This window comes from Dama dama, chromosome 7, assembly GCF_033118175.1.
Source record: "Dama dama isolate Ldn47 chromosome 7, ASM3311817v1, whole genome shotgun sequence".
NCBI lineage: Eukaryota > Metazoa > Chordata > Mammalia > Artiodactyla > Cervidae > Dama > Dama dama.
This window is the reverse complement of record NC_083687.1, coordinates 29,266,319-29,291,030: the sequence shown is the minus strand read 5'-3', so window position 1 is coordinate 29,291,030 and position 24,712 is coordinate 29,266,319. Positions and strand designations below refer to the sequence as shown.

The following is a 24,712-nucleotide window of genomic DNA, read 5'->3' as shown; positions in this document are numbered from 1 at the left end:
TGTGTGATCTTAGTTTCTCTTCCAGAGATCGAACCCAACCAAGTCCTCTGCACTGGAAGGCAGATTCTCAACCACTGGACTACCAGGGAAGTCCCTTGCACATTGCAATTTAAAAGCACATTCCAAATAAAAAATATTTTCACTTCTTTGAATAATCAACCCAGATTTATTTATTTTATAAGTTGGGGAATTTTTATCTACTGGACTTTCCTTAAAAATGTTCTCAACCCTTTTCTTGTCTCTAAGTGTTGATTTCATTTTTATCCCTAAGGGAAGAAAAAGATAGTGAATCCTCCTAGGCATCAAGAATTTTTAAGACAATTAGTTTAATCCCTTGGGGGCTTATGTTGAAGAAGACAATACTAACCTAGGCTCTGAGGAAGTATTTGTAACATCCACTTGGGAAAACCCAAAAGAAAACCGAAACTTTACTTTAATAAAATGTTTTGCAATCTCAGTTGGTTTGTGTGCTTTAGACTATTCATGTAAGAGTGTGTGGGCACGTGTGTCTGAGAAGCAGAGGTGGTGCGGGAGCAGTGGGCAAAAGCCTGTGGTGCAGATGAGCTGACTCTAGGGATGTGTGGAAACTAGAGAGACAGGGCAAAACTTTCACCCCCTCAGCTCAGCCCCAAATCCCTGTTTATGGTTGGTTTTTTTTTCCTCCTAACAAGGGAACATTCCCCCTTGCCACTCCCTAGTGTTCTTTCTCTGGCAGCAGATGAAGCAGCTGCTGAGCCAGCTCTGGTTTTCGGGAAGTCAGATGACCTTTTCCCTCTCCCAGTTCTCTGCCTGTCCCTGCCCCTGAGGTAGACACCATGGACCCACTGATGGCCGTCCTTTACCTGCTGCCCCTATACCCAGGTATGAGCAGGGGAGAGGGGATGCTGGGGTCCTGTGGGACTGGGCTGGTGCCACCAGATTGAGTTTCCACGTGTGAAACGGACAATCTCTTCTGCTTTCCTTTTCTCCTCTGTGCCTTCCTTCTCTGCTGCATTTCTGAGTCGTATCCCCATGCCTGCAGGTTTGGCTACAGCCGCACTTTCCTGCCCCAAGAACGTGAATATCTCTGGGGGTAGTTTCACCCTCAGCAACGGCTGGAGCCCTGGGAGTATTCTCACCTACTCTTGCCCCCTGGGCCGCTACCCGTACCCGGTGGTGACAAGGCTGTGCAAGAGCAATGGACAGTGGCAAATCCCGAGATCCACTCGGTCGACAAAGGCGATCTGCAAACGTGAGGCTCCCTGCCAGCGGCCACCCCGGGGACTGCTATTTAGTCTGCTCAGCGTGGGGCTTAATGTGACTCAACGGGGTGGCAAAGCTCCTTTTCCACAGGGCTTTTCAAAATAGCAAGGAAATGTCTACTGCCCACAGCAAGGCGTTGGAGTCAGGCTATGATGGAGATTGTGGGGTACTAAAGCCAAGGATGATGTTTAGAGGTCTTGACAATCTCCCACACGGTACTGACCATTCAGAATGGATGCTGAATGGTCCGGACGTCCTCTGTTTTGCCATGTGTCACCCCTCTAGTTACCCACTCCTGGGACATCGGAGAACACCAAGGGAGGGACTGGGGTGGTCATAGTCCTCACGGGGCTGAGAGAAGTGACTGTTTTTAAATCTATTAGATTGAACTATGTGAAATTGCTAATATTCAACCAATTGTCAAAAGTAGCAATTTCACAGGCATCCACCTAATATTTTGACAAGCAGCTGGCTCTTGCCATGCCTCCAAGTGAATATCACCCACTTTGGTGTGCAGTCCAGGTGTCATCCCTCCATCCCTGTATTATCATCCCCTTCTCTCCCTCCAGCTGTTCGCTGTCCAGCCCCTGTTTCCTTTGAGAACGGTGTGTACACCCCACGGCTGGGGTCCCACCCAGTGGGCGGCAACCTGAGCTTCGAGTGTGAGGATGGCTTCACCCTGCGGGGCTCAGCTGTGCGACAGTGTCGCCCCAATGGCATGTGGGATGGCGAGACGGCCGTGTGTGACAATGGCGGTGAGTGCCCTGACCCATGGCTGCATGGGGGCAGGGGTCTCCCGGGAGCCCTGGAGCCAGATATGTGCCCAGGGAGCATGTGTGGGGTCAGGGACCAGGTGTTTCTGGTGCCAAAATCATATTCCTAGATTTTGGTCAATTGAGGTCTATAGTCACATATCTCCAGCCTGTTAGGCTTCTGGCTCAAGGAAGTTGGTGCTAAGCTTTGGGTCCAGCCATAAAGCTGCAAATGCTCTGTCCAGTTTTTCCCAATGCCTCCAAGCCAGGCTGGTACCTGGTCCCCCTGGGCTGTTGCAGGGAGGATGTGATGAAGGCAATTAAGCGTTGTGCTCAGCTGTCTTGCCTCTGAAGGCAGTCTGAGTTCCAAGCCCAGCTTTGATTTTGACGGCCTTTGGGGAGGTTATTTAACCTCTCTCTGCCTCAGTTTTCACATCTGCAAAATGGAGACGGTGAGAGGACTGACTGCAGGGGGTTGCCGTGTGGATCGAGTGGGTTGCCTCTGGAACAGCTCCTGGAATCTGTGAGCACCACATATACTTTTGTCATGGTCATTACTGCCCTTGTGAAAGACTGGGGAGGGGGGCTCTGCTTGACAAAAGTGGGGTTCCTGGGATTCCCTGGAGCTACATTTGCCTGTAGGTTTTAGGAGCTTCCTAGGTCACAGTTCTAAATACATAATACAAAGGACTCAGTTCACGAGGCGGTAGGACCATACCCCCACCTGGAGCCCAGCTGCTGGCTTTCTAGTCACAGCCTTGATTCTTTGACAACAGCCAGTTATTCAAACATAAATATAATTCATTTGAAAATTGAGGTTTAATCTATCTAAAGTGTACAGATTTTAAGTATTCACCAAAACTGAGTGTCCATCATCTCAGGAGGCTCCCTGCTGTCCCCTTCCACAAGGTAACCTTCTCCTGACTTGTATCTCCATAGATTCATTTAGCTTCTTCATACACCTCAAACAAGTGGAATCAGACAGACTGTGCTCTTTTGCATCTGGTTGCCTTTATTCAACATTCTGCCTGGGAGATTTATTGATGTTTCCCTGTGTATCAGCAGTTTGTTATTTTTTTATGCTGTGTAATTCCATTACATACTACAGTTTATCTCCTGTTGGTGAGCATTTGGCTATTTCTAGTTTTTGGTTATTGTGAGTAAAGCTCTATGAACACGCTTATATGTGACTTTGGGTGCACTAGACACTTATCTTTGTTGAGTATATTATCTGGGAGTGGAGTTACTGGGTCACAGGTTGGCATCTGTTTTCTTTTAGTAGAGGCTGCAAACAGTTTCTCGATAGATCAGCAGCTCTGGTTGTCCTCTGAGACCTGTAATTGCCCATCTTTTTAGTTTTAACAGTTCTGGTGGGTGTGTAGTGATGTCTCATTGTTTGCAAATGTTCTCTGTGGAGGGGTAGGCTCTTTAGCCTCCATCTTCCCTGAGGTTCTGGTATGGTACTAGCAGAGACCCTGGGTTGGGATTAGGATGTTTTAGGTGGCCACTGAGGCCACAGAGTTCTAAACCTTTTCCCTACTTCAGGTTTTTCCATCGGCACCCCTGGGAAGCACAGGTATGATGTCTCCCAAGGGAGAGGCCAAGGGACCCGCAGAGGCTCTGAGGGTTTCCAGAGGAGGAAGAGCCTAGAAGGAGAGGGTGGGCGAGCCAGGTCCGGAGTCCGGAGGCTGAGGAGGCGAGTCCCTGCTCACCTCCATCTTTGTTCGTCGCAGCCAGCCACTGCCCCAACCCGGGCATTTCCGTGGGTGCAGTGCGGACCGGCTCTCGCTTCGGCCTTGGGGACAAGGTCAGATACCGCTGCTCCTCGAATCTGGTGCTGACAGGGTCTGCGGAGCGCGAGTGCCAGGACGACGGCGTTTGGAGTGGGACGGAGGCCATCTGTCGCCGTGAGTAGCAGCTCTGACCCTGCGGACACTGCTGAGCCCCCACCCCTGGGCCCAGCTGACCCCATCGACTCTCCCCACAGAGCCCTACTCCTACGACTTTCCTGAGGATGTGGCCCCCGCCCTGGGCACCTCCTTCTCCCACTTACTTGCAACCACCAATCCCATCCAGCAGAAGAAGACAGGTGAGTGCTTCGGGTGGGCGTGGCAGGGGCAGGGCAAGCTTGGGGGCGGGGCAGGAGCCTCTGGTGGGCTCACTCGGGCTGAGCTGACTGTAGGAGAGGCAGAGGGGTCTGATCGCCTTGGCTAGAGAGCAGGTGGGCGGTGGAGGCCTGAATCTCCCCCCTTCCATATTTCTCCCAGAAAACTTGGGCCGCAAAATACAAATCCAGCGTTCCGGTCACCTGAACCTCTACCTGCTCCTGGACGCCTCTCAGAGTGTGTCCAAAGATGACTTTGAAATCTTCAAGGACAGCGCCTCCCGCATGGTGGACAGGGTCAGGAAATAGGAGCCTGCGGATATCGGCTGCCTTCCTGCACTGTCTGTGTCTCCTTCCCTTCTCAGAATCCCATTCACAGCCCACTTCCTCCAAGAAGTCTTCCCAGATTATACACATGCCATGGATCATGAATGGAGGATACTATTTTTCATTCCACAAACACCGCTGGGGTACCTACTATATGTCAAGCACTATTCTGGCTCCTGGGAGACCACAAAGATGAACGAGGCTGAGATCCCACTTTTCAGGAATTCTAGAACAGTGGTCTTCACAAAGGGGTACCCAAAACAGTCTGTGGGGGTGTGTGTGGCAGAAAAATACTAGTAATCATGTGGAATAACTGTAATTTAACTGAAATGAAGAACTTAATAGTTTCCTTTTAAAATTTCAATCTTTTCTATACATTTTAAAATGTGTACAATATATTTGAGCAGTGATACACTTTATGAGTATACTTTATAAATACATATACCTATATCGAGGTATGTGCTCAGAATGTTTCTGCTGACAGAATGCATGAACAGAAGAGTTTGGAAACCACTGGTTTACATTTCTTGCCAGGACTTTGCTTGGGAATTATGCTTTTCACAATAGTTTTTGTAGCTATGTATTTTCCCTCCCTGCTCCATTGAAAAGAAGGCAGCTTTTGTGCTCCTTAGTTTCTCTCTTCAGATGTAAAGTTAAGTAAGCCACTAAGCCATGAGGCTGTAAAATGCTACAGGCAAGTGCCGAAAGGTTTGAATTCTTCCTCCATCTTTCACCAGTGGTGTGATCGGGGGCAAGGTAACAAGTCTCAGCATCCTCATATATATAATGGGGACCATCACGACCCCTCACATCATTGATATAAGGATTAAATGCAGAGTGAACCTGTCAAACAGAGGAGAGGACCAACAGTCGTCAGTTTCCTGGCTTCCTTAAGCAGCCACCTCCCAGGAAGGGATTCTCCATGGGCCTTGCCTCTGTCAGTCTCTGTCTAGGCTCTCTATCTCCTCCAGGGCTCATTGCTGGCTCTCTTACCATCTGCTTTTTGGTCTGGGGGCCCTTCACCCTCTCACTTGCCCTTCACAGATCTTCAGCTTTGAGATCAAGGTTAGTGTTGCCATCATCACTTTTGCATCAAAGCCCAAAATCATCATGTCTGTCTTGGATGACAGATCCCGGGATGTGACTGAAGTGGAGAACAGTCTGAGAAATATCAACTATAAAGGTATGATGCCATCAAATGAAGGTGATGGGAGTGGGAGTAGGGGATGAGCTCTCTGTGCCTGCAGAGACTCTGGACAAGTTCGAGAGAGAGGCCTCTTGGTGGCATTCAGGTCCCAGGGTTCTGGGCCTAATGTTCCTTAGATTGGGGTGGCTTCCCAGTCAGGTTCATGGTTGGGGAGTTGCAGCTCCTACCAACACCTGGCTTGTTCACATGTGCTATGTGTCCAAAAGCATCGTGCAGGTCTTCAGATCCTCCCTGAACCACATGATCTGGTTTTCATAGTCTCCTCATGTCATTATGAAACTACCTGGGTGGTAGGTAGCAGCTGGTTGAAACAACCCACTTTCTTTGGAAACCCCATCTTCAAATCCTGGGATTTTAGGATGAACTTTAGTGCTGTTATGCAATGAGCATTTCTAAAGGGAAAGGTTTGAAATGTTTGAACGGGCAATGATGCCAAATCTCTAACTGAATATCAAAGGTCGGTCTTTATCAAATCAGTTGATAATTGCATTTCCAGTGTTTGGGGAAAATAGAGTGATTCCCTTCTCCCAGGTGGTAGGTGTTTCTAAGAGAGCTTTTCATCTTCACATATTCCAGACCATGAAAATGGAACTGGGACCAACATCTACGAGGCCCTCCATGGTGTCTATATAATGATGAATAACCAAATGAATCGGCTCCATATGAACCCAGTGGCCTGGCGGGAAATCCGACATGCCATCATTCTTCTGACAGATGGTAGGTATTGTCTCTGTGAGTGAGCCTGCCACCGTGGAAGGAGCAGCAATGTGGGGTCAGAAGACCTGCCTTCTGGTTCTCCCTCTGCCATGTCAGGCCTTGGTTTCTTATTTCTAAAGTAGAAACAGTGCTGATGATGACGGTAATGACAACCATGACAATTATTGATAATGGAAGCTGCCCTCTTTTCTGTATATAGTTTGTTTATTTGTTTTTTGGCTGCACTGCACAGCATGTGGATCTTAATTCTCCAACCAGGGATCAAACCTGAACCCCTGGCAGTGGAAGTGCACTCTTAACTGTTGGTCCTCCAGGGAAGTCCCCTTACACACTTTTTATCAAGAGCAATAAGTACTTTGTGTAAAAGTGCTTTATGATTATGTATTAGTTGTTACCACCTGGGAGGTCACCTAGAGGGAGTTGGGTGGGAGATGTGGCTCTGCAGCAGTGATGTTGAGGTCCATGGATGAAAGGCAGATGGGGTAGTGGATCAGGGCTCTGCCATTTATCTTGATTTTACCCAAATCACACAGCTCCTCTAGAAATCAGATTTCCTATCTATAACATGAGGAGACCCACACTTACAGGGGCTTCACGAGAATCAAATGAGATAAAGTATTAAGATGCCCCTGACCCAGTGCTAAAGAATTTCCATGAATAATGTATCTTGAAACTCCAATAGGGAGTATAAGTGTTGAGGTTCCCGGGGTGAATGCCTCCCCACTTCTCCAGGGCTGAGGGGATCGTGATGCATCCATCTTAATGAACAATTCTTTTTCCTCCTTGATCCAGGAAAGTCCAACATGGGCGGCTCTCCCAAGGTGGCTGTTGACAATATCAAAGAGGTCTTGAACATCAACCAGAAGAGGAAAGATTATCTGGGTGAGCCTCTGCCCCTGCGCTGCCACAATCTGTGCTCTCTGCAGAGAACCCAAGGACCACAGCCAGGAGTTTCAGCAACTTGGCTATTTTTCTTTGCATTTCATTTTTTTTTGGCTGCACTGCACACAGCATGAGGGATCTTAGTATCTTGACCAGGGATCAAACCTATACCCCCTGCAGTAGAAGCGCAGAGTCTTAACCACTCAACCGCCAGGGAAGTCCTTGGCTGTATTTCTATTGAGACCCCAGGCTGTGTTGTTCTGTATGCAGTCAGAACACAAGGATCACACTGAAGAGTTTGTAGTCAAACTACAAACCTTGAGTTTGTGGTTTTAACCTTGGGTTCATCTTTGATTGGCTGTGACCGTGGGTCGTTTCCTTACTTGTAAGGAGGATACAGGACAAGGACCTACCTCACAGGCCAGTAAGGGCAAATGCTCAAACATTACTTGGTACAGAGAAACTCACGTGTGCAGTGGTGGTGACCACCACCACCATCATCATCATTGACGTCGTTTTCATTCATCAGCTTTTGTTCCACAAACCTCTCCGGGAAGAAAAGGTCTGGAATCCTTGTAGGGACTGTCTCTGGCCTTTTTTCCATTAGCAGTGCAGTTAACTAAGGCGTTGGCAGTTGCAGTCTCTAAAAGAACAGTTCCTCTAATTCAGACTAAACAAAAATTGCACTGACCTTTGACCAGAAAAGAACTTCAAAAGAAGTGCTTCAGATAAGGGGTAGCAGTTGGTTTTGAGGTACCAAGTTTTACTTTCCCCTTGGGTTCTCTCTTTTCTGCTCATGCCACCCATTCCACCTGCTCCTTGAGGGTAATCAGATTTCTTTGGGAAAACCCTTGTCTAAGGAAGGCAAAATCCAAACTTCACTCCCTAACTCCTTAGCATCACTGGGCCAGAGTTAAATGCTTGAAAACACCTTCTTAAAAAGAGGCAGGAACCTCAGGGAAATAGATAAAACACATTGCTATTGTTCAGTTGCTCAGTTGTGTCCGACTCTTTACGACACTGTGGACTGCAGCACACCAGGCTTCCCTGTCCTTCACCATCTCCTGGAGTTTGCTCAAACTCATGTCCACTGAGTTGGTGATGCCATCCAACTATCTCATCCTCTGTTGTCCCCTTCTCCTCCTACCCTCAATCTTTCCCAGCATCAGGGTCTTTTCCAAAGAGTCGGCTCTTTGAATCCGGCAGCCAAAGTGTTGGAGCTTCAGGTTCAGTCCTTCCAATGAATATTTAGGACTGATTTCCTTTAGGATTGACAGGTTTGATCTCCTTGCAGTCCAAGGGACTCTCAAGAGTCTTCTCCAACACCACAGTTCAAAAGCATCAATTCTTCAGTGAAAACACATGGGACATGATAATCATCCAGCTTCCACTGTAATTGCATAAAAGGACTATGAGGGGTATAAAGGGTGGGAGAAGGCTAGACTCGGTGGCCACCCCGGGGCAGTTCTGACTGGCACCCACACCGGCTCAGAGGTTGGTGTGGATGGTCGTGTGGATCCAGGTTCTCCAATGGGAAGAGGTGGCTTCAAGCCCTTCTCCCAGAGCTGGCATTTTGTAGAGGATGAACAGATTTGAAGCTGTGCCTCCATGCTACATCATGAGTTCTTTTTCATTCATTTATTCATTTAAAAGTCCTCACCGAGAGCCTCTTTTGGGCCAAGCACCACTCTAAGAATACAGCTGTAAACAGAGGAAAATGCCTGCTTCATGGGGCTGTCATTCTAGAAGGGGGCGATAGATTAGTTTCTTAGGGCTGTGGCAACAAATGGTACAAATTTGGGTGGCTTGAAACAACAGAGATGTATTCTCTCATGCTCAGGAAGTAGGAAGTCCAAAATCAAGGTATCAACAGGGTCGTGCTCCCGCCAGAACCTCCGAGAATCCTTCCTTACCTTGTCCAACTTCAGGTGGCCCCAGGCATTCCTTAGCTTGGGGTAGGATTATCCAATCTCTGCCTCTCTTTACATCACTGTCTTCCCTGAAGGTATCTCTGTGACATCACATGGTTCTCTGTGTTGGTGTTCAGATTCCCTTATTCTTGTAAAGGCGTCAGATTCATCACTCCCTCCCTTTCCCCATCCAGCGAGACCTCACTTTAACTGATTTTATCCGCGAGGACATGATTTCCAAATATATATGAGCATATTCACAGGTCCTGGAGGTTAGGACCTGAATATACCTTTTGAGAAGACACAATTCTACCCACTACAGGCATTACACAAAATAAATAAGGAAACCATGTGGCACAGTAGAGGGTGACATGCACTGAGATATAAAATGAAGCAGAAAAGAAATTGAAATGTCTGGGTCATTGCAGTTTTACACAAGGAGGCCAGAGCAAGGAGGCCAGAGTAGGCCTCCTGCGATGGGACATTTGAATCAAAGCTTAGAAATGTAAGAGAGTGAGGCATGTGGGAAGCCTGGGGGTAGGAGTGAACCAGGCAGGGACAAAACTTGTGCAAAGGCCCTGAGGTGGGAGTGTACTTCAGGAAATTCAAGGATGCTGTGTGACTGGAAGAGACTGAAGGGGAGGAGTGGTGGGAAATGAGGTCAGATATGTAGTGAAGGGGCGGGGAGGGCATCCCGCTCATGTAGGGCTTCATGGGACACAGTGAGTTCCCAACTACAGCCTCCTGTGCTGCAGGATAGCCGCTTACTGTGAGATTCTGCTAATTCCCTCCCCCTCAGACATCTATGCCATCGGCGTGGGCAGCCTAGACGTGGATTGGAAAGAGCTGAATAACCTGGGGTCCAAGAAGGATGGCGAGAGGCACGCCTTCATTCTGAAGGATGTGCAGGCGCTGAGCCAGGTCTTCGAGCACATGCTGGGTAAGTGCACTTCACCCTCTCTGGAGGGGGTGGCCAGTGTGGAGCCAGCCGAGGGTCCGGCATGGCACCTGCTTACAGCGCCCCTCACCGGCCTCCTTCACCATCTGCTCCTCACACCCACAGATGTCTCCCAGCTCACAGACCCCATCTGTGGGGTGGGGAACATGTCTGCCAACGCCTCTGCCCAGGAGAGGACACCCTGGCACGTTACCTTTAAGGTACCTGGGAGGAGGGGTGGGGCTTGGAACCCAGAGGTGCGGCCATGAGCCAGAGACATAGCAGTCCCTGAGATCACCTGTCCCCCTGCAGCCCAGGAGCCAGGAGACCTGCCGGGGGGCCCTCGTCTCTGACCAGTGGGTCCTGACAGCCGCTCACTGCTTCCGCAATGCCGAGGACAGCACACTGTGGAGGGTCAGTGTGGGTAAGGAAGGGCCCGCACCAGATTCCCGATCCCCTGGGCAGAGCTCCCATCTCTTATTCCCAGCCTGTGGCCCCTTCAGGAGCCCTGGTCCAGCCTAATCTGCTACTTTGTTTCCAGGGGATCCCAACTTTCACGGGGGCAAAGAATTCCAAATTGAGAAGGCAGTGATCTCCCCGGGATTCAATGTCTTTTCCAAGAAGAATCAGGGAATCCCAGAGTTCTATGGCGATGACATCGCTCTGCTAAAGCTGACCCAGAAAGTGAAGATGTCCAGCCATGCCAGGTGCCAGAGTCTGGGATGGGAGGGTACCTTCTACAGGGGAGAGTGTCCTGGGGAGCCCTGGAGGAGGGGACACCAAGGATGGGCCTCTGTGACCCTGGTCCTTCTCCTCAGGCCCATCTGCCTCCCCTGCACGGTGGGGGCCAACCTGGCTCTGCGGAGACTCCCAGGCAGTACCTGCCGAGACCACGGTGAGTGCTGGACTCAGGGTGTGGGAAGGACTGGCATCAGGGTTTGGGGGATGATATCATGGGCTGTGCTGCAGTCCCCAAGTCAGGATGCTGGGTAAAGGGACCAGCACTGACATCCTTGTCCTTGACTGCAGAGATGGAGCTTCTGAACCAAGTGAGCATTCCTGCTCATTTTGTGGCTTTGAATGGGGATAAGCTGAACGTTAACCTCAAGACAGGGTCAGAGGTAAGGGTCTCAGGTTCTGGATGCTGGGGGCGGGGGATGGGATTTCTCTCTGCCTCCCCTAGCTCTGGCTGCTTTCTCCCTCTGACCCCAAGTCATCCCTCCTCCCGGGCCTAGCTGCCCTGCCAGGGTCCCCTGGGCTTGCTCACTCCATCCTTTTGTCCTCTTCCGCCCCTCCTGCAGTGGACAAACTGTGTCAAGGTCGTCTCCGAAGACAAAACCACGTTCCCCAACCTGACAGATGTCAGAGAGGTGGTGACAGACCAATTCCTATGCAGTGGGACCCAGGGGGATGACAGTCCCTGCAAGGGTGAGCCCCTCCTCCACCCACTTTCCACCCCCAATACCCACCCTGGAGTCCGGATTCCCCAGGGGAAGGCCACCTGTGTCCCTTGTGGCCATCATGCACGCCCCGATGCAGCGGTGACGGTCGGCAGGATGACAGTCTCTGTCCCTCCTTTCTGGCAGGAGAATCCGGGGGAGCAGTTTTCCTTGAGCGGAGACTCAGGTTTTTTCAGGTGAGAAGGGAGAAGTTCACAGGACTGGAGTCAAGGGATCTCCGCCTTGTTGGGGGATGAGGCAGGCCTTTGAAGGACCTAAAGAGGTTGGGGCTGGGACAGGGGAAGCCCCCCACTCCAACCTTTTCCTCTTCTAGGTGGGCCTGGTGAGCTGGGGTCTCTACAACCCCTGTGGCAGCTCCAGTAAGAACTCCCGCAAACCTGCGCCCCGTGGCAAGGTCCCGCGAGATTTCCACATCAACCTCTTCCGCCTGCAGCCCTGGCTCAGGCAGCATCTGGAGGGCATCCTGAACTTTGTGCCCCTCTAACCTTGGCCACCGAGCCCTCTGCTGACCTGCCAGGACCTGCCATCTCTCCAGTCTCCTACCTCTGAACGCCCACCCTCAGCCTCCATGACTCATCCGCACTCCTTGCTCTGAACACATCCCCGCCTCCAGGATCCCGGAGCAGCGGCGCATCCGCGCTAGGGAATCCCCGGCGCTCCTGCCAGCGCTGACCCCACCCTCCGCTGTACTTGGCTCACTCTCCTTCCACTTACACAGGAAATTACCCAGTTATGAAATTAATAAAAACCAATGATTCCCACAACTGTCTGTGCCTCTGCCTAGGGGCTGGCCTGGGAGGTGAGAGAAAGGCCAGAATGATTCCAGGAACCACCAAGAAGGCAGGTCAGAGACCTTGCTGGACAAACAGCGGCTGAACTCTGCTCGGTAACAGAGTCAGCAGGGGTGGAGGGGGCAGTGTGGGCCTTATATCTAGTCCCCAAGGGGAGGTCTGGGCTTGTTGGGCAGGACAAGGGGCAGAGAGGAGGTGTTGACTGGCAGAGTCCTGGACCTTGGGGAGCCAAAGGTGAAATTTTTGCAGTTTCTGTTTCCTTGATTGGCAGCTCAGTGGGGCCCTCCCCGGTTGGACATTCCGGAAAGTGATGTGGGTAGGGAGGGTGGGGTGAACAGCAGGTGCCAGAACAGGATTGCATAAAAGGCTGGAGGTTGTGGGGGGCAGGGGAAGGGAGTGTGACCAGGCTCAGGTCTAAAGTTTCAGCTTGGCCATTAAGCCAAGTGGACTTGCAGCAGAAGCCAGGAGAGGCCCTCCTGCCCCCAGCTCCGGGTCACCATGGGGATCCGTCGCAACCCCCGACTCTGCCTGGTACCCTTGATCCTGGGCCTCTTGTGTGGAGGTAAGTGAGATCACAGCCCTCCTCTCTCCACTCCTGCTTCCCCCACGATCCATCCTTGGCCTTGTGAGGCTGGGCCTCACCAACTTTTCTCTTTAGGTGTGGACACGACGCCACTGCCTGAGGCCGGGCCCCAAATCCCCTGCTCTCTGGAGGGAGTAGAGATCAAAGGTGGCTCCTTCCGGCTTCTCAAGGCGGGCCAGGTGCTGGAATACTTGTGTCCTTCTGGCTTCTACCCATACCCCACGCAGATACGCACTTGCAGATCCACAAGGTCCTGGAGCACCCTGCAGACTCAAGACAGAAAGATTGTCAAGAGGGCCGAATGCAAAGGTTGGAGGGCAGGGAGGATGGGCATGGGCCGGCTGAGGGACGGAGCAGGTGGCAGCCAAGGTTCAGACTTGGATAAGTCTAGGCTTGAGTGGAGACCAGGCAGGCTGACAAGTTGGGCTGAGCACGGGTCAGTGCTGAGTGAGGGTTGGAGGTGGGATGGAGAGAGAAGGAAGGGGAACTAGACTTTACTAAGCATTTACCCTGTGTCAGGCAGCCCCGGCAGTTCAAAGAACACTTAGAAATGGGGAGGGGGGAGCAGCAGGACTCCGTATGAGTGGAGGTACCTCCAGGGGTCGAGGGTAGTAGCTATCCTTTGGGGCCGAGAAGTGATATTTCTCAGTGACAGGGTCCCTGAGACCAGAAGGCTTATCCTAAAGGGTAGCCCTTCCCTTTCAGTAACTTCTTCTTGGTCTCCACCCCCTTACCCTCAAAGCAATTCGCTGTCCCAGACCACAGGATTTTGAGAATGGGGAGTACTGGCCCCGGGCTGCCTACTACAATTTGAGCGACGAGATCTCTTTCCGCTGCTATGATGGCTACACTCTTCGGGGCTCTGCCAATCGCACCTGCCAAGGGAATGGTCGGTGGGATGGGGAAACGGCCGTCTGTGATGATGGAGGTGAGAACCGTCCCCCCTGTCCACAACAGCTCCTTCTCCCTGACCATCCTCAGCTTGAGGAACCAGTGCCACAGCTTAATGCTCTGCCTTGCCCTTTGCGCCCCAGGCTTTGGCCCTCACCAGTGTGTGTCTCACACTTTTGCAGCGGGGTACTGCCCCAACCCGGGCATCCCTCTTGGCTCAAGGAAGGTGGGCAGCCAGTACCGCCTTGAAGACCGTGTCACCTACTACTGCAACCGGGGGCTCACTCTGCGTGGTTCCCAGCAGCGAACATGCCAGGAAGGTGGCTCTTGGAGTGGAACGGAGCCTTCCTGCCAAGGTGACCCTTGATCTGTACCCTCAAGTCAGACCCTGCTCTCCCATCCGCACGTCCCCTCGGAGCACACTGCCTTCTCCTGCTGCCGCCACCCAGCTCCTTCCTCCCTTCTAAATCTCCCCAAAGAACTTCTGAGCCCTTCCCGCCCCAGAAGCCCACCATCTCCTGTCAGTGTCCCTGACCTCCCAGACATTTGACCTGCTCTCTGACCTCTCCCAGACTCCTTTATGTACGACACTCCTGCAGAGGTGGCCGAAGCCTTCCTGTCTTCCCTGACAGAGACCATAGAAGGAGTTGATGCCGAGGATGGACATAGCCCAGGTTTGAAGGCAGAGAGGGGAGGCGGAGCAGGGGGTTGGGCGTGGAGTGGAGAAGGGGCAGGAGACCTATTTGTTGTGGAGCCTGAGCCTCTTTGGTGGCATCCAGGGGAACAACAGAAGAGAAAGATTATCCTGGACCCCTCGGGCTCCATGAACATCTACCTGGTACTGGATGGATCAGACAGCGTGGGGGCCAACAACTTCACAGGGGCCAAGAACTGTCTCAGAGCTTTCATCGAGAAGGTGGGAACCCTGAAAGGACCTCACTGCCCTGCCAAGACTAGTTCCCAGATACTCCCAGCCACTCAGAGCCACAGGGTCCCAGAAAATCTCCAGGTGCTATTGTGTCCTCCTTTCCTTTTACCAGTCCTTTAACCTGGACTCCTCCATGACCCCAGGGTGATGAGTCAGTCCTTGAATCTCTTACTAAGGACTTTCCTATCTGTCTCAGCTAAGCTGCTGAATTCTCCCAACCATATATTCTACTTTTGATGCCGTGACCTATTGCTCCCCTCGCCCACAGGTGGCAAGCTATGGGGTGAAGCCAAAATATGGTCTAGTGACGTATGCCACAGAACCCAAAGTTTTGGTCAGAGTGTCTGACCCAAAGAGCAGCGAAGCAGACTGGGTCACAGAGCAGCTCAACCAAATCAACTATGAAGGTCAGAAGTCAGGGAAGGGTGGGAGGTTCACTTTGGGGTCAGAGAGGTCTGAAGTTTCAGGAATGTTGTGGGGAGGGTGTAGTAAGACCACGTGGTGGGGCAGGGAGGACTACTTTTTAGTCCACGGTTGGACAGCAGGGTCATTGGAAAATGGGGTTTGGTGGGAACCCTTTGGAACTGAGAGGGTCACTTTGTTGTCAGAGGGAGGACAGTGGGGGTGACAACTCAAGTTGACAGATGTGGGATCCCAGTTGCTGCCAGGCCTCTGGGGTCAAGGGCGGCTTGGGAGATCAGGCGAGGTGATGACATCTTCCCTGTTCACAGATCACAAGTTGAAGGCAGGGACTAACACCAAGAGGGCTCTCCTGGAAGTGTACAACATGATGAGCAGGGAAGTAAACCAACTCAGACAGACCTGGAACCGCACGCGCCATGTCATTATCATCATGACTGACGGTAAGAGGGGCGTTTCTGCCTCTGATTCCCCACCCTCTCAAACCAGCTCGTGGTCCTGAGTCCACACGTAACACTGGACTTGTGGCTGGGGGATGGTGTGCTGCTCTTCCCTGTGCCTTTACAAGGAGGGACCTTCCACTCCGTGATCTCTCACTCATGATCTCCTCTCCAACCTGCTCACTCAGCCCTGTATGTCACTCCTTCCAGCCTCTTTATCTTCCTGGACCCTCTTCCTTCATGTCTCTCAACCTCACGGTCCATCTCTCCTGCAGGTTTGCACAACATGGGTGGGGATCCAGTCACTGTCATTCATGATATTCGGTACTTGCTGGACATTGGTAGAAATCGCAAAAACCCCAGGGAGGATTATCTGGGTGAGTTTTATTGCCTAGGACCCAGCACCCCACTTTATTAGCTTCTTGCCTGTGCCAGGGCCAAGACCCTCACTCTGTTTTTTCTCTCTCAGACATCTATGTGTTCGGGGTTGGACCTCTAGTGAACCAAGAGAACATCAATGCTTTGGCTTCCAAGAAGGATAAAGAAAAACATGTGTTCAGACTCCAGGACTTGGAAAGCCTGGAGGATGTTTTCATCCAAATGCTTGGTAGGAAACTATGGAAGGCTATAAGGAGATGATCATGAAACTCAGCCCTCCCCAGACCCCTCAAGGTCACTCATTCTTCCACTCCTCCTAAAGCCCTGGCAGCCTGGAAGCCCTTTCTCACCTCCTCTACCTCCAGGTCACTATTCTTGCTTCCTGGTACTTTCCACCCCCTGATCGCAGAATCACAAGTTCTGAAATGATGCAGAGACCTTTCTCAAGTCCCTCCTTTTACAGATATGGAAGCTGGGGCCAACAGAGGTCAAGAAATGACAAGTTAGCAGGAGTTGGGCCTGAACATGGGCAGGTCTCTGAGCTTAGTCCCATGATTCCAGTGGTTCCTTGCCTTCCCTTCCCTCTTTTGGGCATCTGCTCCCCACAGACACATTGGCGTCCCTCCCCCAGACACCTGCCATTTGGAAATGAACTGTCCCAGCTTTTAGCACAATCTCCTTTCTTGCCAGATGAAAGTCGGACACTGGGTCTCTGTGGCATGGTTTGGGAGCACAAGACAGGTACTCCCTACCACAAGCAACCATGGCAGGCCAAGATCTCAGTCATTGTAAGTGCAGTGTCCTGGTGGTGGGGACTTAGGGGAAGGGAGGTCAGGGTGAAATGAAGGTTGGGGGAAGGGCAAGGCACTCTTAATCAGATTGTGACATTTGTGAAAGCTGAGCTATCCCACTACTGCTGTTCCCAGCGCCCTTCGAAGGGCCATGAGAGCTGTATGGGCGCCATTGTGTCTGAGTACTTTGTGCTGACAGCTGCACACTGTTTCACTGTGGATGATGAGAAACACTCAATCAAGGTCAGCGTGGGTAAGGATGCAAACCATCAATTCTGAGCTTCTGTGGTGCCCTCTGGGCAACACTGCCTCCAGGGCCCACACTTCCCACCTGTCATCACAGCCCTTCCCTTGCATGCTGATCAGTTAGGGATGGGGATTTGGGTTAGGGATGACATGCAGGCAGCAGGCTGCCTACACAGACACCGATGGTCTAGACGGACCCCTCTCCTACTTCAGGATCAAAGAAGCAGGAGTGGGAGATAGAAGAAGTCCTATTTCATCCAAACTACGACCTCAATGCAAAAAAAGCAAAAGGCATTCCTGAGTTTTATGACTATGACGTGGCCCTCATCAAGCTCAAGAAGAAGCTCAAGTATGAGGAGACTATCAGGTGAGCCATGTGGATTCTGAGAGAAAAGGCTGGGAGAGGCAGAACCAGGACTGGAGCAGGCCCAGGGTTCACGATCCTTGAATTTCCCCATCTCTCCTCAACAGGCCCATTTGTCTCCCCTGCACTGAGGGATCGATTCAAGCCTTGAGGCTTCCGAGGTCAACTACATGCCAGCAACAGAGTAAGTCATGTTCAGGGAGAGTAGCTTAAGGGTGAGGCTCTGAGACAAGGGGGGGATGAGGGGGACCACAAGGAGAGCAAGTGATGCCCTGCCCAGCTGCCAGCTCACGGGAAGGGATGGAGGGCCACTCAATGACAAAGCATGAGGCGGGGAGGGGAGGGAGAGTGCTGAAATGACCCAGTCTATCCATCCGTAAAGTGCAAGAGCTGCTCCCTGCAAAGGACATCGAAGCTCTGTTTGTGTCCGAGTCTAAGGATTCTAAGAAGACCCTGACTCGGAAGGCAGTCTACATCAAGAATGGGGACAAGGTGAGGAATGTGGGATCTTGAGGTCCCCAGTTCTTCCTAAGCAAGCTTTGTTCCTCACCCCTCTCCCCTCCACACATCCCCATCTCACCTACAGAAAGCCAGCTGTGAGAGAGATGCTCTGCACGCCCCAGGTTATGATAAAGTCAAGGACATCTCCGAGGTAGTCACCCCCAGGTTCCTCTGCACTGGAGGCGTGTCTCCCTACGCTGACCCCAACACTTGTAAAGGTGAGAAGGCTCTTTGGTTGTGATGTGAGTTCTGAGGCCTAAGAGTCTTTGCCTACAGCATCTCCTCCCCTGCAGGTGATTCTGGTGGCCCCCTGATTATTCATAAGAAGAGTCGCTTCATTCAAGTGAGTCTTCCCTTTCCTCTCTCTGGGGAGATGCTGAGTGGTCAGTGTGGGCCCCAAAACAGGAAAACTCACTGCATGTGGCTGAAAAGAGGTGGGGGGTGGGGGGGTGGGGCATAGCCTGCCTCACCTTCAGACTCTTCCTTGAACTGGCCAATTCAGGGCCATGTGTCCGGTCTGTGTGCCAGGGGACAGGACTGAACCAGGTCCCTAGTCTAGTCTTCCCAGGTGAGGTCAGTTCAGATGCAACTGGCAGTAGCTGTGCTTCCTGGGATTAAGGAGTTCTACCAAATGATTCCTGACAACCCCTCTCTCCAGGTTGGCGTGATCAGCTGGGGTGTTGTGGATGTTTGCAAGAGGCCACAGCAAGTACCTGGTTATGCTCGAGATTTTCACATCAACCTCTACCACGTGCTGCCCTGGCTCAAGGAAAAACTCCAAGATGAGGATCTGGGTTTTCTATAAGGGGTTTCCTGCTGGAAAGGGGCATGAGACCAAATTAAAACAGCTGCGACAACACCTGTGTTCAAGATCCTTTTGGGGTAAAGGAGTGGGGAGCGTGCACTAGTCATGTGGTTACAACTGAGATCACATCTAATAGCCGTTTTTAAAGGCTCAACCCCAATCCCAAGTGCTGAAAAACCAGAGGCTGAGGGAGATGGGTGAGCTTCCACCTCAGTGTTTTACTGAGACCAGCATTGGGGCAGACGAGGCACACGGAATCCAGCTCCATTCCCTAGAAGCCGTCCACAAGGTTTTCCTTGTAGACATCGTCGCTGTAGACAATCTGAGTCCTCTTGTCCCGGTGGCAGCCCTTAGGGCTATTCTGGACAGCTGGGGAGGGAGGAAAAGTTTCCTTAAGGTCTGAGGGAGAGCACCGAGAAGACCTGAGGCCCAGAGTGTGGCCACTTCAACTCTAGCCTCTGGCCTTTGGATGCCCAGTTTCCATGCTGCCCTCTGGTGGCCAGGATGGCTTCTCTACCTTTAGCCCCCTTAGGCCTGTGGCTACCAATCCATGGCCCCAGTAGAGTGTACAGTTATCTTGGCACACGCAAACACTGTAATGAGTGTTTCGTCCTCAGAAATAACCCAAATGTTATTCTTGACACATGTGAATAATGTTAACTGCCTACTTCCAGTCAGTACACCAAAAATTAGAAAATCTCTATAGCCCTTTGTTAACATGCTGGTCCTTCCTGGTTCCTTCTTTAGTATAATGGGATACTCTTGCTCCAAACTCCCTCGTGCCTACTCCTTTACGTGAAAATCTACTTTAGGTGAAACAGGTTATTTATTCCATCAGGAGAATTCATTCCAGTGTAACTCTGGCCCTAAGTATTCTCCCCGGAGTTGTCCCTTCCCCTTCCCCTTTCCTCCCTATACCTCATTCCTAAGGATTTCATTCCTGCCACTCTGGGGCTAGGGGGACTCCCCCATGCAAACCCCATCCTCTTGGAGCTTTCATCTTGATGCCGTGGATCACTTCCTCCTTCTCAAAGCCTGTATCCTTCGGCTGCAATGACCCAGGTCCTTCACATCCTGCTCCCAGCCCTCTGACCTCTCCTTTGTCTCCTATGTTGCACCCTCAACTTCAGCCTAACATATCAGGAGGGCTGGGGCCATATGGGGCATAAGGAACACAGCCCAGCTTCCTCCCATAGTTCCTGACTATTTATTCCTCAAGTCCAGTCCTGGCTCATTTCTCCTCTGCATTCAGTCTCCCCTGCAACACTATTGTGTTGTTTTGCAGCGGCCCTATGATATAGGTGACTCTAGTCTATATTTTCAGTCCTTACCCACCAAACACTTGTGTTCCTGATTCCTAACTTCAAAGGCCTATTTTATAAAACCACCTATACTCCATCTCAAAATGAATAAGGCCACATGAGGTGCTCACCTTGTTCACCAACCTGACTCACTCCCACTTTCTTCCCTGTTCCAATCAACACCTTGAAAATGGTTTCTAATACTTTTCTCTCCTCCTGCTTCTAACTGATAGAAGGCCTGAGGATTCTCCTAATCCCCCCAGTTTCCACACAAAATCAGATCTCTAGCCCCTCTAGGGGACCCAGGGACAGGCAGGAGAACAACATGGGGTGAGCTGTGGGCAACAGGATGAGAAAGGAAGCACCCCCTTCTTACCCAGGGAGCCCCAGACAGACTTGCCCGTGGCGGCATCCAGCATGGGCTGTTTTCGGGCAATGCTGACTTTGAGCTGTACAGACTCCACTTGGGTCCCGTTGAGCTGGGGCAGAAGAGGGAGTGGGCAGAGGATGGGGGCAAACATTATAGATAAACCAAAGGAGGGTTTCCAGGAGCTGTCATCCTAAGAATAGAGTAAGTAGGGACTTAAGAACATAAGGTTTCCTGCATGAATAGGGAAACACTTTCTTTGTCAAGAGGAAATGATTTCCTCCTGGCTCCCAATATTTTAGAGAGAAAATATGAAGATAGCAGGAGGGATGGGAAGAACAGATCTGGGAAGTCCCAACCTCAGCAACGGCCTGATCTGCTGACTCCATCTTTTCATAGGTGACGAAGGCACAGCTGGGATGAGAAAACACAGGGTCAGTAGAGGGCCTATGGGCTCCTCAGGACCCAGGCAAACCCAGTGTTACAGGCTGTGGAGACAGGCCAGCTTCCTCCCTCAGGTCTCACACCCCAGGTCCTTCTAGGACAACCCACTGTTGTCCTTACTTTCTGGGTGGGTCCATGGAGAGGTCAATGATGTTTCCAAAGGGAGAGAAGGCCCCACGGAGGAGGGTGGGTGTCATGTCTTCTCCATACACATAGAGAGTGTTTCCCTTCCGAGGGGCCCGGCGTTCAGGGAACGAGTCTGATCCTATGGAACATCGGAATCCAGTCATGAGACATAGGCTTAGCTTATCCTCCACTGTAGAGTACACTTCAGTAGGACCCACCTACACCGTATCTGAAGTCACTTCCCACTAGCCAAGAACACTCACTGCGGAAAGGGCCCTCTCGGTCGCGCTCCCGGTCCCGGTCTCGGTCTCGGTCCCTGTCCCGCTCTCGGTCCCTGTCCCGCTCTCGATCACGGTCTCGGTCCCGCTCCCGGTCTCGCTCTCGATCTCGGTCTCTGTCTCGGTTCCGCTCACGACTGCGGTCCCGGCTGCGGCTTCGGGGAGGGGAGGCTGAGGAACGGGCACCACCACGTTCTTCATAGCCCCAGTCGAAGCTTCGAGGGGGGCCATCACCAGCTCCTGGGCCCTCTGCCTCTTCCCCATCTGGCCCCAGTTCCCGAAGCCGATCACTAGAAGACACGAAGCTGGGGAGCAGCAGACGATGAGGATTGAAGGGGGCCTTTACCCTGTCTTCCCCGATCCCACGCAGACTCGACACCCCCTCTGCAGCCCCAGCTCTTCCCACTTCAGTCCCAAACCTCCTGAGGACCCAGGCAAGCATCTCGTGCCCCCCAAACCCCGCCAACTGGGATCCCGACCTATCTTTCTCTAACCTCTCATACAGAGATTTCCTTTGTGGACGTCTGGACGACTGAAAGAGACCAAGAACAGTTAAGACAAGTCTGAGTGGCTGGCATATGGCCTTCAATATGTGGATTTCTCATTTTTCTCAATCCCCCGTTCCTCAGAGACAGAAAACTGGAAACCATTACCTCCTGCAGGTCATCATCAGCAGATACGCTCCTCTGGAACGGTTGGAAAGTGGGGACCGGCCCCTTCTCAGGGTCCTGGGAAAGTGGGAGAGACCTACCTCAGTGGGGGAGCAGGAGGCCGCCTATCGGGGGTGGGGGGGCTCCTCTTCCCTCACCCTCCTCTTGGCTCCCCTGGCCTTTTTTTTTTGTTTCTCACTTGACTATGTGTTATTTTACATAAAAGACTTAATAAACACTTGAAGCATTTAGTTTACTAAAAACATCTTGAACCTGATGACGTTCTCAGCCTTTTCAACTCCTTAGAGAACACAATCCAACAAATCTATTACATGATGGATTAGAGTCACAGAATACATGAAATGGAGGAGAATCTGGGAGGTGTCTAGTTTCTTCATTTTATAGATAAGAAACCTGAAGCTCAGAATGGCACAGCAACTTGTCCATGACTGAACTGGCATTACCTTCCCCCCACACCTACCTTCATTCCAACCTGGAAGGATGCCCTCTGATGTGAAGGATCCCTTGAACAATCTTTCTGCCTGTGCTCACCTTTAACTTCCCCTCTAGGGTCCGAGAACGCTTGAAGCCTGAGTTCTTGGTCTCGGCCTTGATGGCACTGATGGCTCCTGACTTCACCAGCTGCTTTGCCTGCTCTGTTGCCGTGGCCGTGTCCACCACAGGCTGCTCTGACAGTGCTGAAGGGGCAAGGGAAAGAGGTTTATTATGTTGGCCAGAGGTCAGCTGGTGTGCTTACTTTCAGCCTGTCCCCGCCTCCCCCGTCACTCACAGCGTTTGACACCGCCTTGGCTGGCTGTGCTGCTGCTACTTTGCTTCTTCAGAGCCAGCAATGCCTTTTTCTGGGAACAAGAGTGAGAAGAGAGGGATTGATGAGGGCCAATCCCTGGCCAGGTCTTCTCCCAAGGCCCTTGGGCACATCACTCCGGGTCTACCTTTCTGAGAGAAAATAATGCAAACGGTGGCCCTGGGGAGGTACACTGCAGCTGACCTGCCTCTCACATATAGTCCCTCAGATCACATACACCAGCCATACCTACTCTAAACCATAGTATCCAGAGGCTTTGCAGAGTCTCATATTTTTCAAGTTGAAAACAAGGAACACAGACCATGGCCCCCGGATATACACTGCAGTTTAGTATAAGCCTCCGTGCCTTCTTAGGGGCTTCGTCCAACCACCCCTACATGTTTAATAAGAACACACCAATGCTCTGAAACAGAGATTTGCAAAAGAAAGAAACACAGATCCTCCTCCTGAGCTCACAGGCTGAGAAAGATGATGACCTGACTGAACTGTCAAGACTGATCATAAGTGCAGATTGGAGCTGAAAGCAAGTAAGATTTTTCTGATGCAAATGGTTATTAAACCGGGTCCTGAGTAGGATCTACATAATGCAGGCTGAGAGGAAAAGGCATTTTAGACAAAGAAAACAGGGTGGCAGAGATGCAGACATAAGGTTTTGAGAATGCATGTTTTGGGACCAAGGGATAGTTCTATAGGAAGAAAGGCCAGATTAAAGCTTTTTGTAGGCAATGCGAAACCATTGTGTTTTGAAAAAAGAAGGGCAGTGTTTAGTATTTTCAATGCATTGTTTTAACAGGAGTGAAAGTCTGTCCAAGAGAAGAATCTTGTTGAGAGACCATTACAACAGTCAAAGTGAGCATCAGCAAAGACCAGATCTAGGGAATACATAGGAAAACAAAACAGAAGAAATTACTTTAAAAGAAAAATGAAGACTTGGCAAACGTTTGGCTACACAAATTGTGCAAGTGATGAGATATTCATCTCAAACAAATCAAAGAAGTGAATGCAGACAGTCCTTTTTGGAAGACCAAATTGAGCACAGACAAGAGGACAGCTTCAGTTTTGGATATGTGAAAGTTATCAGTAAGACACTAGATGGCATTGGAAAAACCAAGCTTGGGATCACCAGTTCTTAGATGGTACTAAAAGCCATGGGAAAGGAAGACAACTCCATGGCAGACCACACAGAAAAGAGAGAAAAGAAAGTACACACTTGGGAAAGTTCATCTCTGAAGTTACACAGAGAGATGATAAGCCTCCAGGTATTAGCTAGAGGAGTCCCCACCCCGCATCCCCTCACACTCACCCCAGGCGTTCTCAGTGTAGAGTCTTTGAAAGTTTGGGCCATGCCCACACACACTCCCTCACCTTTTTCTTGAGTTTGTTGAATTTCTTCTGCAGAGCCTCCTCCTCCTCGCTCAGTCCGGGGGGTATCACCAACATGGTGGCTCCTGGTTCGGGGGCAGGGCCCAAGACATCTTTCTCCACTGTCACCGCCCAGAGTTCACACGCCGTCCACACTGATCCCGATCCCAACCCTTCAGGCCTGCCTACTCCTATCTTTTGCCTCTCCCTACCCCTTGCTTAAACCAGGCTGCCGTCCAAACCCCAGCTCGTCGGGATCAACCAGCATTCCCTTCTGTCTTCAGGAATCACGATACCAGTGCCTTGGGGCACCATGTGGCCCAGGAAGAGATAAATACCCCCTCCGTCGCCAAGACGATGGCACCAGACCCCCCTATCTCGCTGGAGTTAGTATGGAATTGCGGGGTCCGAAAAGCAGAGGAAGCAGTGGAACCCGCGCAGCGCTCTCAGAGCAACGAAAGGGGCAAGAAGACAGAAGGAGCTCGGAAAAAGAGGGGCGAAGGCTGAGGAGAAGGCCTTACCTGAGGGGGCGGCAACCGGGGCCCCACGGTCTCGGGCGGCGCCCGCGCGGGCAGCGGATCCTGGGCTCAGAGCGATGACGTAGCGAGGGGCGGAGAACGCGGTAACCAAGGCGGCCCGCGCCGCACACACTTCCGTCCTGCCTCCCACCAGTTTGGGTCAG

General features: G+C 51.4%; 3 protein-coding genes across 4 annotated transcripts; 2 read left to right on the top strand and 1 right to left on the bottom strand.

Moving 5' to 3' along the window:
• The first annotated feature begins 575 nt into the window (after positions 1-575).
• Positions 576-12,302, top strand: C2 (complement C2). 2 transcript variants are annotated; one of them, XM_061147027.1, is made up of 18 exons: positions 588-861; positions 1,022-1,231; positions 1,812-1,997; positions 3,728-3,901; positions 3,982-4,083; positions 4,262-4,395; positions 5,470-5,608; positions 6,209-6,349; positions 7,142-7,231; positions 9,941-10,081; positions 10,205-10,299; positions 10,391-10,502; positions 10,620-10,785; positions 10,897-10,973; positions 11,108-11,199; positions 11,380-11,506; positions 11,665-11,714; positions 11,852-12,302. In XM_061147027.1, exons 1-18 carry the CDS (start codon positions 816-818, stop codon positions 12,020-12,022), a joined length of 2,253 nt encoding a protein of 750 aa, XP_061003010.1. In that variant the 5' UTR covers positions 588-815; the 3' UTR covers positions 12,023-12,302. The 2 variants fall into 2 exon arrangements, with proteins under 2 accessions (XP_061003009.1, XP_061003010.1); XM_061147026.1 differs by having other exon boundaries at positions 576-861; positions 10,620-10,973.
• Positions 12,303-12,677: 375 nt separating this feature from the next.
• On the top strand, positions 12,678-18,730 carry CFB (complement factor B). The gene is made up of 18 exons (XM_061147029.1): positions 12,678-12,891; positions 12,988-13,221; positions 13,655-13,840; positions 13,986-14,159; positions 14,376-14,477; positions 14,583-14,719; positions 15,000-15,138; positions 15,463-15,594; positions 15,867-15,968; positions 16,061-16,198; positions 16,660-16,757; positions 16,896-17,013; positions 17,220-17,373; positions 17,478-17,554; positions 17,753-17,862; positions 17,957-18,089; positions 18,165-18,214; positions 18,530-18,730. Exons 1-18 carry the CDS (start codon positions 12,828-12,830, stop codon positions 18,674-18,676), a joined length of 2,295 nt encoding a protein of 764 aa, XP_061003012.1. The 5' UTR covers positions 12,678-12,827; the 3' UTR covers positions 18,677-18,730.
• A 144-nt stretch (positions 18,731-18,874) lies between these two features.
• NELFE (negative elongation factor complex member E) lies at positions 18,875-24,684 on the bottom strand. Its single transcript, XM_061147035.1, has 11 exons — positions 24,552-24,684; positions 24,034-24,116; positions 22,633-22,702; positions 22,395-22,540; positions 21,846-21,920; positions 21,687-21,724; positions 21,178-21,497; positions 20,909-21,053; positions 20,704-20,758; positions 20,354-20,456; positions 18,875-19,045 (listed from the first exon to the last, which is right to left on the bottom strand). The coding sequence occupies exons 2-11, from the start codon at positions 24,106-24,108 to the stop codon at positions 18,948-18,950; spliced, it is 1,125 nt and encodes a 374-aa protein (XP_061003018.1). The 5' UTR covers positions 24,109-24,116; positions 24,552-24,684; the 3' UTR covers positions 18,875-18,947.
• Positions 24,685-24,712: the final 28 nt, after the last annotated feature.